Source organism: Pteropus alecto, unplaced genomic scaffold (genome assembly GCF_000325575.1).
Source record: "Pteropus alecto unplaced genomic scaffold, ASM32557v1 scaffold78, whole genome shotgun sequence".
Taxonomy (NCBI): domain Eukaryota; kingdom Metazoa; phylum Chordata; class Mammalia; order Chiroptera; family Pteropodidae; genus Pteropus; species Pteropus alecto.
In genome coordinates, this window is record NW_006443124.1 from 11,200,986 (window position 1) to 11,213,415 (window position 12,430).

The 12,430-nt window shown below is 36.1% G+C and overlaps 1 protein-coding gene across 2 annotated transcripts in view; it reads right to left on the reverse strand.

The window, feature by feature from the left end:
* The window catches only part of RAD50 (RAD50 double strand break repair protein), an 85,957-nt gene extending 82,088 nt beyond the window's left edge, over positions 1–3,869 (reverse strand). The window contains exons 1-2 of one of the 2 annotated variants that reach the window (XM_006923150.3): positions 3,417–3,869; positions 1,515–1,598 (exon numbers count right to left, since the gene is read on the reverse strand). In XM_006923150.3, coding sequence (XP_006923212.1) covers positions 1,515–1,598; positions 3,417–3,545 — 213 coding nt within the window. In that variant the 5' untranslated portion in view covers positions 3,546–3,869. The remainder of the gene's footprint in view (positions 1–1,514; positions 1,599–3,416) is intronic. The other variant, XM_025040570.1, reaches the window with a different exon arrangement.
* Between the last annotated feature and the right edge of the window lie 8,561 nt (positions 3,870–12,430).

Below are 12,430 nucleotides of genomic sequence, written 5' to 3' on the forward strand. Positions count from 1 at the left end.
CAAATGCTAAACAGAGTAGGCTGAAGAGAAAAGGGGAAGCAATGAAGACAATGAGTACATATAACTCCTGTGAATTTTGCTATAAACTAGAAAGGACAAGAGGTAGTAGCCAGAGGGTGATTTGGAATAAAGGGACAGTTTTTTGTGTGTTTGTAGACTGGAGCTAACAGAGCATGTTTACATGCTGATGTGAATGATACTAGAAAGAGAGAAAAACTGCTAATGAAGGAACAAGAAGGAACAACTGAAAAGCAAAACGTCTGAGATGACAAAGGGATTGGATCCAGCCTCCAAGAGTTGATTCAAGAAGGTACGGATAGTCATTGTAAAGAGGGCTCAGCACATGTACTAAGTGATATTTCTAAGAAAATTAGTAAATAATTATTAGTTATCTTTAGTCATATAAAGTGGAAACAACTTAAATGACTATCAATGGGGGCCCATTAAATAAACTACAGAATATAAACTCAATGGAATACTATTTAGTAAAACAATGAAATAAAAGAGTGTGTGTGTGTGTGTGTGTGTGTGTGTGTGTAAACAAACCTATGCAGTACAGCACTAAATATTTTATTTGTACAGTGGTATAATAAAATTCTACCTATGTGTTAAAATACATATGTAAATGTATATATGCATATGTGAGTATATTTATACATGCACACAGATGTTTTCATAAACAGAAAAAAGCCTGACATAAATATACAATGAACCTTTTGGGGCATATTGAAAGAGGCACATGACTCCACGATAGTATATGAAACAAGAAAAATCTTGTTGTTAGGCCAAAATATGTATAGAAAATTCTATGTCCTTTACACAAACTAAGTATAAATACCATAATTCAAACAAATTCATATGCAAAGACTTTCATCACGGTACATTTTCACAAAAAAACTAATAGCAATTAAATGTAAAAGAATTATGTAGTTATCAAAAATGTTCATAAAAGGTCATGTTTTAAGGAAGAAATAGTTCAGATATACAAACAAGTATAAAGATTAAAAGAAGCAACCATGTACCAAACACCCAGATTAAGAATTTAATATATTAATATTATAATAACTATGTATAATGCCTGGTGGGTACTAGACTAATCAGGGGGATCACTTCATAAATTGTATAAATGTCTAACCACTATGCTGTATACTTGAAACTAATATAAAATAATATTGAACGTCAACTGTAATTGAAAATTAAATATAAAGAATTTAATACGGTTTTTAATATAAAATGCCAAGGAACTTTATGATAATGTTAAGTGGGAAAAAAACTCAGAATACAAAATTTGAGTATGACTTCAGCTATGTAAAACTGTGTGTAAAGTGTGTAAAGGAGAAAATACATGAAAATGTCAACAAAGGTTTTCAATGGGTACTGAGAAGACTGCGTGTGGGTGACTTTCGTATTTCTCTACACTTTTCCACTTCCAGGTTTTCTACAATGAGTTGTTATCACTTTTATAAACATAAAAATTTTATTTTAAAAGTACAAAATTTTACTAGTACCATTACCTTGGGATCATGAACAAATGTATTCCCTTTGGTTCCAGGAGGGAAATCTCCAGTGCAAATATATTTTAGACATTCAATGATGGTCTAAAGAAAGATAAATTATATTATTTAGTTATAAGAGAGTCACATAAATTTATCATAAAATGTTAATTAATTATAAAAATATTTACCTTAGAGACTATAAAGGACACAATCAGATAAAATTTGACATAAAACCCGTAATATAGATACGGTTAAGTGTTAAAGAATAATTGCTAATAAGTTCATAGAAAAGCTATATAATTAAGTAAGTATACTAAAATAAAATAAGCAACTATTATTTGAAAAAAAAAATTTCTATTTCCAATTAAAACCCTTTAAAGTAATTCAATAGTAACAATGGCTAATGTAAACATGGTTACCATAGCTGATAACACTGTGATGGATGTGTTAATTAACTAGATAGGGGAAATCCTTTCATAACACATAGGTATAGCAAATCACCAGGATGTATACTTTAAAAATCTTACAATTTTTTTATGTCAATTATACCTCAATAAAGCTGAAATACTTAAAAAAGTTAAAAAAAAAAAAAAACCACACTCAAAACTGATGGCTAAAAGTTGCGTAGACCTTATTATGTGTCAGGTATTGTACTAACCACTTCTACTTACATTAACCATTTAATTCTGACATTAAGCCTAAGCTGCAGATTTTTATCTTCATTTTATGAATGAGAAGACTAAGGAACAGAGCATTTAGGTGGCTCTTGCCAGCAGTCACACAGCTAATGATGAAGCAAAAGATTTGTATATTCAGGGAGCCAATGTTCATAAACACTATACTAATCTCCTTCACAGTAGTGCACTTAATACAATACTAGGTACATAATAGGCATTCCATAAATAATGACACGTTTACATAAACAAAAGTAGACAAGAGTCAGGCTTTCAACTCTCAACACTAAACCTTATCTCCTTCTTAACACTTTTCACAAAATTGCATTTACTCTTCCTGCTACACTAGTATCTCCTTGCTTTATCTGAAGTCACCTTTCCAGGCCACGCAGCCTCTTTTGGCTATACTTTTTCTGTAACTGCTTGCCATTCCAGGGCCCAACTCAAATTTCTAAATGTTCCCAGTGCTTTAAAAAGTCACAGTATGTAAGTTGTGCTCAATTTTTTTTGACTAGGTAAAAACATCCAAACAACAAAATACAGGCATGCCTCGGAGATACTGCAGATTTGGTTCCAGACCACAATAAAGCAAGTCCTAATCTTTTTGCTGGTGAACGGGCTTGCCTTCAGTATGCCAAAAATCATACAACATGCAACACCTGTGAGGCGTGCACTAAAACTAGGTATGCCTGCAGTTTTCCAATTTAACTAAGCCCCATGGTATGTTTCATTTTTAAATTAAGCCATTTTCTTTCCCATTTATTATGCTTAGACGGTTGGCATACTTAGAAACTCCCATATTTATATAACTTTTAAAGAAATACCATGGATTGGGACAACTACCAGAAGTGAGTGCTATGCTTTGGGACCATAGTGTGTTAAAAAAACAAACAAACAAACAAAACATCAACGCAAAGACTTCTTGTAGAACTGTGAGCTCTGGAGGCGGTAGCTCCAGGTCTCGGGATCCTCAAGTCAACCTCGACCACTAGACAGGTTTGGACACCCTTAGGATGCTGGGTCTGGTCGACTCTTAAAGTCGCTAAGGCCTGAAGGCCACGCCCCGGAGCCGGGGAGTCACCCGGAGGCACAGGCATTTTCTGGGCCCCAAGAACCGAGCCGCGGAGACGAAGGGACGCCTCTCGACCTAATCAGCGTTCTTAACTCTCTACATATTTTATATTTTATTCTCCAGACTTCTAAGATGTGGCGACTCAAAACCTGAAGGCGGCTACTTAGGACTTACCGTCTTCCCCGCCCCATTGGGTCCAACCAAAATCGTGAGGGGACTGAAGAAAGTGATAATTTGCTTATCTTTGTCCTCTATTCCAAAACTCCGCACGCCCAGAATGCTCATCTTTTCGATCCGGGACATGTTTGTAAATGTTTCTTATCTCAACACCAGGGGGTTGGAGCCCACCAAGGGTTAGCACTGAGACCACAGCAGGGCGAGCGCCAGCCGGAAGGCTCCCGACGGGGACGAAGACTCTGGCTAGAATCCTTCCTCTCACACCTGGTTCTTTCCCGACTGGCGGGCGAGAGCGGGTGGGGGCCGGCCAGGGGATGCCCGAGGGAAACGCAGAACACAGGCCGAGGGACACCACAACCCGGCCCACTCACAGTTTCCCGCCTCGGCGTCCCTGCAGGTCACATGAGACGCTCCGACTCGCGCGCATTTACGCCATACACCCGGGGCACGCCGGGAAGCGGGAGGCCAGGGGTGCGCGCGCAGCTTCGGCTTCCGGGAGCAGCACCGCCCAAAGGGGTTGGGCCCCAGGTCTTTTTAGGGGTGGTGGATGATGCAGTCTCCTTGTTGGGGGCTCGGACGGCACCGACAGGCAGTAAGTTTAAGGGACGACAAAGACTTGTGACGGACAGCGATTCTCGGAAGTCCGGGTGATCCCAGGACGCTGTAATGGGTGTGCGTGCAGTGTCCACTAATGTTAAAACGATTTTTTTTTTTAACATTACGCAGACGTTATTTGCCTTTTTCACTCGTTCCTTCCTTACTGTGTTTTCCAGTGATCACGTGATGTGTAGTGACTAATGAAATGTGTGCTTGTATATTGTGCTTAAAAATTTCAATTTAAATTTCTAATTGAGTAAATATTGATAGTTATAACTCACATAAAAGCTCTTTGGGAACGTGGGATAAGCACCGGGAATATAGTCAATAATATTTTAATAACCTTGCACAGTGACAGATGGTTACTAGACTTAATATGATAATATCATAAGGTATGTAAATGTACACCTGAAACTAATGTTGTATGCCAATTATAATATAAACTTTTTTTAGAAAGCTTTTTGGGGTCCTCGGTAATTTTTAAGAATAGAGAGATGCTAAAGAGCAAAAGCCAAAGGCTGTTATAAAACTAAAATATTATGCAAATATGAAGAAAATCCACTGCCATAAGTAATGATACAAGATAGGAATAGACGCCTTCCAAATAAGAAAGTGTCAGTTATGCAAGATAAATAATGAGAGCTCTGTATACCATAGTGCAAACAGTTAACAATGCAATATTGCATACTTAAAAATTTGCTGAGGGTAGATCTTATTAAGTGTTCTTACAAAACACATAAAGTGTGAAGAAACTTTTGGAGCTGATGGATATGCTGATGGCATTGATTGTGGTGTTGGTTACACTGGAGTACACTTTAAAGTATCACGTATACTTTAAGTATGTACAAGTTTTTGTCAAAAAAAAAATTTGAATAAAAAAAAAAGAAATTACCTCTCAAAAATGAGAGTATTGCTTTTTGGAAACCAGCTTGAGGGATATCACATGCACGGACATGTAGGAGAAATTACAAAAACAATAGTGGAAGACACTAAAGTCAAAACAAAAACTTTGGATTACTAAGATAAGAAAATGTAGGAAACACTCTCCAATCACACACTCCCAAAACAATCATTTATAGAACTTAATACATAAACTTTAAAATTCACACGTCAAAGGACGCAAGTGGTGAAGGCCAGTGAGTTGTGTCTTGATGTACCAAGTAAGAAAATATGAAAGTCAGTTATTACAGTACATATTTTAAATTACCGATGACAAAACATTGAATTATACAGTAATAACTTATGTGACCCACCAAATGTAATAAAACAATGACAAAAGACTAAAGCCAATTTTGTTTTTTATTTAAAAAATTTTAATAAAATCTTAAATTACTACAGAAGACAATTCAAAACTGACTTTACTGGTGAGTTTGTTATTTTCATACCTATTGTCTGTGGTTGATTGAAAGGAGATTCTCATACTAGGACTCCAGACATGTAAACTGAGGAAACTAGAAAGACAGATTTATGCTCTTGCTCAGAAGTATGGCCTTAACAAAGTGAAAGCCCATTTTTAAAGTCAGGTTCACTGAAGCATAAGTTACATACAGTAAAATTCACCCTTTCAGGTATAGTTTCATGAGTTTTGACAAGTGTAAGCAGACGCATAATCACCAAGACCATCCCCCCAACACACACCATTTAAATAAATACTTGGATACCTGTTATCTTAACGTGAAGTATCCAACATCACCTCTTAGGCAATTTTGTTTTTTAAAAAAAGTTAAACTTACTAGAGGGGAGTGGGGAAGTATACAGGATAAAAGAGGTCAATTATGTAGTGACAGAAAGAAATTAACTATGGGAGGTAAACAGTATAAATGTATATATTCCTTACTGTTAAAATGTACAGCTGAAACTTGGATTTCGTTAACCAATGTCACCATAAAAAATAATTAATTTTAAAAGGAATTAAGGATTAAGCTGATAATACCACAAAAATGGAAAAGGCAAGTCTGGAAGGTGGAATGTGTTACAGGATACTTGTCCAGGCTATCGTCATTAAAACGACTGTTGCAGGTTATAAAAGACTTCAAAAAACAAACTAACAGTACCATTGCAAATAGAGACTTGAGTTATATGTCACCCAGATGCAACACATGGTCCTGAATTGGATCCTGGTTTGGACATAGAGATGTGGAGGGAGTTGCAGCGGGCATACATGGGGAAACTTTTTCTGAATGTAGACTGGAAATCAAATGCTAAAATAGAATTATTGTTAATTTCTTTATATTAGATGTAATAATATTTTGCTATGTAAGAAATCAAGCATTTTTGAGGTGCACATGGAAATGTTCATTGATAGTGTCATGCTTTCTATAATTTAAAATACTTCAGAAAAATTAAGAGTTGAAGGGAAAAAAAGGACATGACAGGGTAGCCAGATTCCATCACAAAAATTTCCAATTTTGTAACAGTAGGAAACTACAAAACTAAGATAACTCTAGGAGGGTGGAAAAGATTTACAATAAAAATGATTAAGCCCTAAAAATAAAAAGAGCTAAAAAGGCAAATCAGTCAAGTTCTCAATAAACTACTACTGAAAAATGTTTGGTTTTGCTTATGTTATACTTAGTGAAATGGAAAATAAAATTACCATGAGATATACCTATACCTATTAGTGTATCTCTTATCCCTTATAATACTATTGCACATAAATTCTTTTTCTGATATTGGTATTGGTACATCAGCTTTCTTTTGATTAGTATTTGTCTAGTCTGTTCCTTGATTTTCGACTCTTTTTAATGTCATTTTTTCATGACATGTATTCTTGAAAAAAGCTGATCTTTTCATACAATTTTGTAGTATCTTTTTAATATGTGAGTTTAATCTGTTTTCAATTACTGTGATTCTTCATAAATTTGGATGTATTTCTCATATCTTTTTCTGTGCTTTTTCTTTGCTTCTTTTTCCTCCTTTCCTTGTTTCTGGATTGATTGAGCTTCCTTTATTCCCATGTTTTATTATACTGGTTTGGGAGTTGCACACTCTGGTTCTGACATTTTAGTGGTTATGCTTAAATTTTTTACATGCCTTTTTTGAAGTGTAAAGTTAATATTTTTAGCATACTTTCAAATGGTATAAGAACCACAAAATGCTCCAACTCTGATTACTTCTTCCATCTCCTATATTTTCATTGTTTAGTATGTTTTTCCTTATTGTCTTGAAATCCCCTAAATAAGTCACTTTTTAACCAGCATTATTTATTTAGGTTTACCAACATATTTATTGATCTCTTTGATTACCACTGCTTCTTGCATCTTACTTTCCTTTGAGGTTCATTTCACTCATTACATTAGCAAAACTTTTAAACCCTACTACTAAAGAGCCTTCAGGGAAAGAAATCTATCCCACAATGCTGATGTCAGGATTAAGCAAAGTTATTTTTGTGAAAGTACTTTATAAGTTGCAAAACGCTGTAAAAGTATGAGATTTATTTTTTGTGTATTGAATGTTTTCAGAGGAGTGATCTGGTAAAGTGTAACAAAAACTATAAAAATGATCACACAAGTTCTTTAGCATAAGAAAATATTTTTTAAAATTATACAAAGAGGTTTCTAGTAGCATTGTTTATGATCGTGGAATACTAGAAATCAACCAAATGGTGAAGTAAATTGTGGCACATCAATTTCATATTATAGCAGGTAACCTTTAAAATAACAAGTAGATAGGGGAGGTGAACAGAATGTAAATATATATATATCTTACTGTTAAAATATACAGCTGAAACAACAGATTTCGTTAACCGTCGCCATAAAATAAATAAATAAAATTTTAAAAATAACAAGTAGATACATGAACGAGAAGTATTAATAAGCAAAAAAGATAAACATAAATTGTACATATTCATTGATTACAACTCTGTAAAGTTGTCTATGTGTTAGTAAAGATTGGAAGAAGTCATCAAAAAACTGATAGTTGCTAGGCCAAGAGGAAGAAGCTCTGTTAATTTTTCGATAATGTTATTTATTCAATAAATTATTTTAAAGACATGCTTGAGGATTGAAAGGATAGAAGTTAATATAGGGTCAAGAAAAGAAAGATGCTATCTTTTTACATTTAGTCACTATGAAAAATTTGCGACGTCATGCTAGTTGATTGATTAGAATCAGTTCATAGGAAAGTCATTTGACCTTAAATGACTACACAGTTAGTCAAAACCACAGTTATAAGTTTTTAAAAACAGGCTGCCAATTTGGAAGCCACTAATAGAGATAAAGATTTTTGGCAAAAGGATGTTACCCATTAATACAACTTTTCAACACTATTCAAAATCCTTTTTCTAAATTATATAATTACTAATAATCCTTTAAAATTCTGAATACTGGTTGCTAATTTCTTTCTGTTCTAAAATAAGGTAGGTTTTTAAAAATGCTGTGGTAGTTCACATTGGCTTGGTCTCTATAGCTTAGCCTTAACGCTTTGTTTTTTTTTGTTTTTTTTTTTTGTTTTTTTTTTAGGAGTCCCATCAAAGTTGTTTCTATTGCTGCTGCAGACTCCTTGAGTTTCCACAGTATTCATATTAATTTGCTCAATTAATACAACCAAGGGACTACTTATTCATTTAGTTATTTATTCAACAAACATGAGTTGAGTGCCTACAATAGGTTGGTCCTGGACAATGAAGACATCAATTAAATAAAATCCTTATTCTCAAGGAGCTCACAGTCTTATGGTGAAGTAAAAAGGTCCCCAGTGCATAGCATTTATGGGATACAAAGTCTCTTTAATAATAATAGTAAAAGCAATCATTAACTTTTTCAACTTATAATATTATTTTTAATAAACTTTATTTTAAATCATTTTAGATTTGTAGAGAGTTACCTTGCACCCAGTTTTCTCTGTTGTTCACACTAGTAGGGCACATTTGTCACAACTAAGGAACCCACGTCGGCACATTACTAGACTCCATAGGTTTTTTGATGGGGGAGCCCCTAGTTTTACCTACTATCTTTTTTCTGTTCCTGGATCTCATCCAGGATACCATGTTACATTTAGTCATCATGTCTCCTTAGGCTCCTCTGGGCTGTGATAATTTCTCAGACTTTGCTTGTTTTTGATGACCTTGACAGTTTTAAGGAGTATTGGTCAGGTATTTCATCCTTTAATTTTGGTATGTGTGATGTTTTTTCTCATGGTTAAACAGAGCTTCTGGGTTTTGGGGAAGAAGACCACAGAGCTAAAATGCCATTCTTACTACATCATATTAATAGTACAGGCTATTAACATGATTTACCATGTTAATGTTGACCTTGATCACCTGGCTGATCAAGGTCAACATTATAGATTTTTCTATTGCAAAGTTACTCCTCTTATCTCCTTTCCATGCTGTACTCTTTAAAATGAAGTCCCTGTGTATCCCCCACTTAAGGAGGGTTATGCTTTACTTCCCTGAGGGTGGAGTAAGTTACTTGGGATCTTCTTGCACAAAAGAATTAACTTAAACATTAACTTTTATTTGGAGTTTTACAGTAATCAAGTTCTTTCAAATATTTTATGGTCCCTGCTCTGGGAGAGTTTGCAATCAGGTTGGGGGAATCAGACTCAAAGGAAAAGTCAATGACTATGACAACAGTATAAGAAATACAATTTTGCACACCCCTCTTCACAGTAGGCTTATTCACAATAGCCCAAAGACGGAAACAATCCAAATGTCTACTGAGGGATGAATAAACAAAATGTGATATATTCAGACAAACAAATACTACTCCACCGTAAAAATGAAGGAAATTCTGTCACATGGATGAACCTTAAAAACATTATGCTAAGTGAAATAAGCCAGTAACAAAAAGACATACTCTGTGATTCCACTAATGTAAGTTACCTAGAAGAGTCTAATTCATAGAGACAGAAAGTAGAAATGTAGTTTCCAGGGATGGAGGGAGCGGGCCATGGGGAGTTGTTGTTTAATGGGCACAGAGTTTCAGTTTGCAAGATGAAAAGTACTCTGGAGATGGATTGCACCACAATGAATGCACTTAATGCCACTGAACAGTATACTTAAAATGGTTAAGATGTTAAATTTATGTTATATGTACTTTACCACAGTTTAACAAAGTTAAAAGAAAATATAATTTTGAATAGGCATATTTTTTTAATAACTAGCCCTCTGATAGGAACCCACAGTTATATTGTAAACCAGAGGCTGCGAAATGGCACCCTGTACGATTTTTAAGAATATGAACTGCTAACATTTGAAAATCAGGAAATCACACATAATAATTAGGATTTCTGGCTTCTTTGGAAAATTGGATGATCTGGTAACATAAGCCCAAGGGTGTCACATGGCAACAATCAGCTGGAGCTGAGCAGCACCTCCAGCTTTCGACAGGTCATACTGGCTGCAGTTTATTGTGGCCCCACCACCTTTGTCGTGTTACACCTCACTCATTTCACTCCTTTTCATAGCCAGCCAGTATAACTCCTAAAAATCAGGAGTGGTTGGTGAGTTTTCTGCTTAGTGAAGGGTGGTGCAGTGGTATCTCAATCCCCTGCCACTTAGATTACCCATGCAACCGTGTAATAGACGTTAAAAACCCAGAACTTGGCATACTTGAGGTACTAAAATAATAGGTCACCTGGCAATTCCTTTGAAACCTTCATCTAAGCCTACACTTCCTCAGATTAGCCCAATGGAGTCTGCGGAGAACCAGAGCAAACACTGTCACAGGGGAGGGAAGGCTCTTGCCAGAACCTAGCTTTGGTTCTAAGAGCGCCATTTTAAGAACAACTTGATCCAAGTCTACTATGATTCCCGCAGTCTCAAGGAAAAGAGCTTTCGAGTGTTCGTGATTCCTACTTGACTCCTGAAGTGAGCCAGTATTTCTCCCGCAGTCTCAAGGAAAAGAGCTTTCGAGTGTTCCAATAAGATGTGTCTAACCAAGAGTCTAAAACTTCAGGAAAACAAATGGTGCAGGAAAGCTGCCACTGGAGTTCTACATTCTTTATCCTACCTGTGCAGAGCTGTGAGTCCATGCATGTAAAAGGCATGTCTACCTCCCAGCTGTCTCTGCCTCTCCCACAGAACTCTAGCCAGCCTTGGAAAAAGGATTCTAGGTAGCAATTTGTGCTTGGTACCATCTGCCCTAGATGCTCGAGATCATCCTAAAATCGGGCTTCCAGGCTACCAACACAAAACCACTTTGGGGTGCTCACTGGAGCCCTCCATTAAACGCAAATGGCTTACAACTCCACTATGTGTGCTCAGGCCCGGGAAGAAGAAAGTATATGGTTTAGAAGGGGATCTCATTTGCCCCCTTCTGGGATTGCAAGGTCTGAGTCTTACACAAAGGCTGATTCCCCTGAACACACATATTCATACACAGTCTACCCAGGGTATGAAAGGATATCCCCATTCTTGTCAGACGTGAAAGAAAGGCCATGCTTGCATGTTGTATGGTCACGATGGATACTTATTGGTTGCCTTCCAAGCATCCATGTCCCTCTTACCTAGGACCCCAAATTTCTCAGGTATGCCATTTGGATGGGATGAAGCCCACCTCTAGCTGCAAGGAGAGAGAGCCAATCAGTATATACCATACCCCTGCCACCATTCAAGGGTGAACATGTGATCCCTCATTAAAAGGAGGCTGAATTCTAGGACTTTTGATTGAGCAATCAGAAAAGCACAGTTTGCTTTCTCCCATTGCTCATGAACAGGACCCACACAAACCCAGGAGTTTGAACATCATCTTGGGACCACATTGGGAGAGCTCCCTGAGAATGGAGTCAAGAAGAGCCACAAGGAAAACAAGACACAAAGACGTCTTTACACTGAACCATTTGGTTATATGAGCTAATAAATTCCCAGTTTGGCTTCAGCCAGTTTGGGTTTGGTTTTTGGTCACTGGCAACAGAAAGGATCCTAACTGAAACCCCAGTGAATACAACTTGACTCTGCTAAGTTTTGATAGTCTCTGCTCTAATCACTATCTTCTAACCAGTATTTTCAATTCCCTTTAAGATAGCTCAATCTAGCTAAAACCGTTATAGAAGTTAGTAGAACTGAAAGAAAAAAAAAATTCCTAATATTTATGTGTTTTAGCATAAATTTCTATTTAGTGGTTTACATTATACTTCTCTTTTTTACATACATCTTTTAAGAGGAAATTCAATCTTCTGACTTTAAGAAATGCAAATGTGGGGGAATGATGTATCAAACTAAAGATTGTCTTTTGTAACAGAAAATGCTTTGAGGGGGAGAGAATAGAGATTTTTGTTATTAAAAGATAAAATTATTTTTTTTTAACATATAGGGCATTGGAAACATTTGGTTTCACAATATGCCATTATTAGACATTCTCTATCTGATTGTTAGAATTATTCATTTCCTCAAAGAGAGAGAATAAATTGGGTATACACTCTTGTATGATACACTGTCTTTGCCCAACGCAAACGCTGAACGTTTCAGAGCA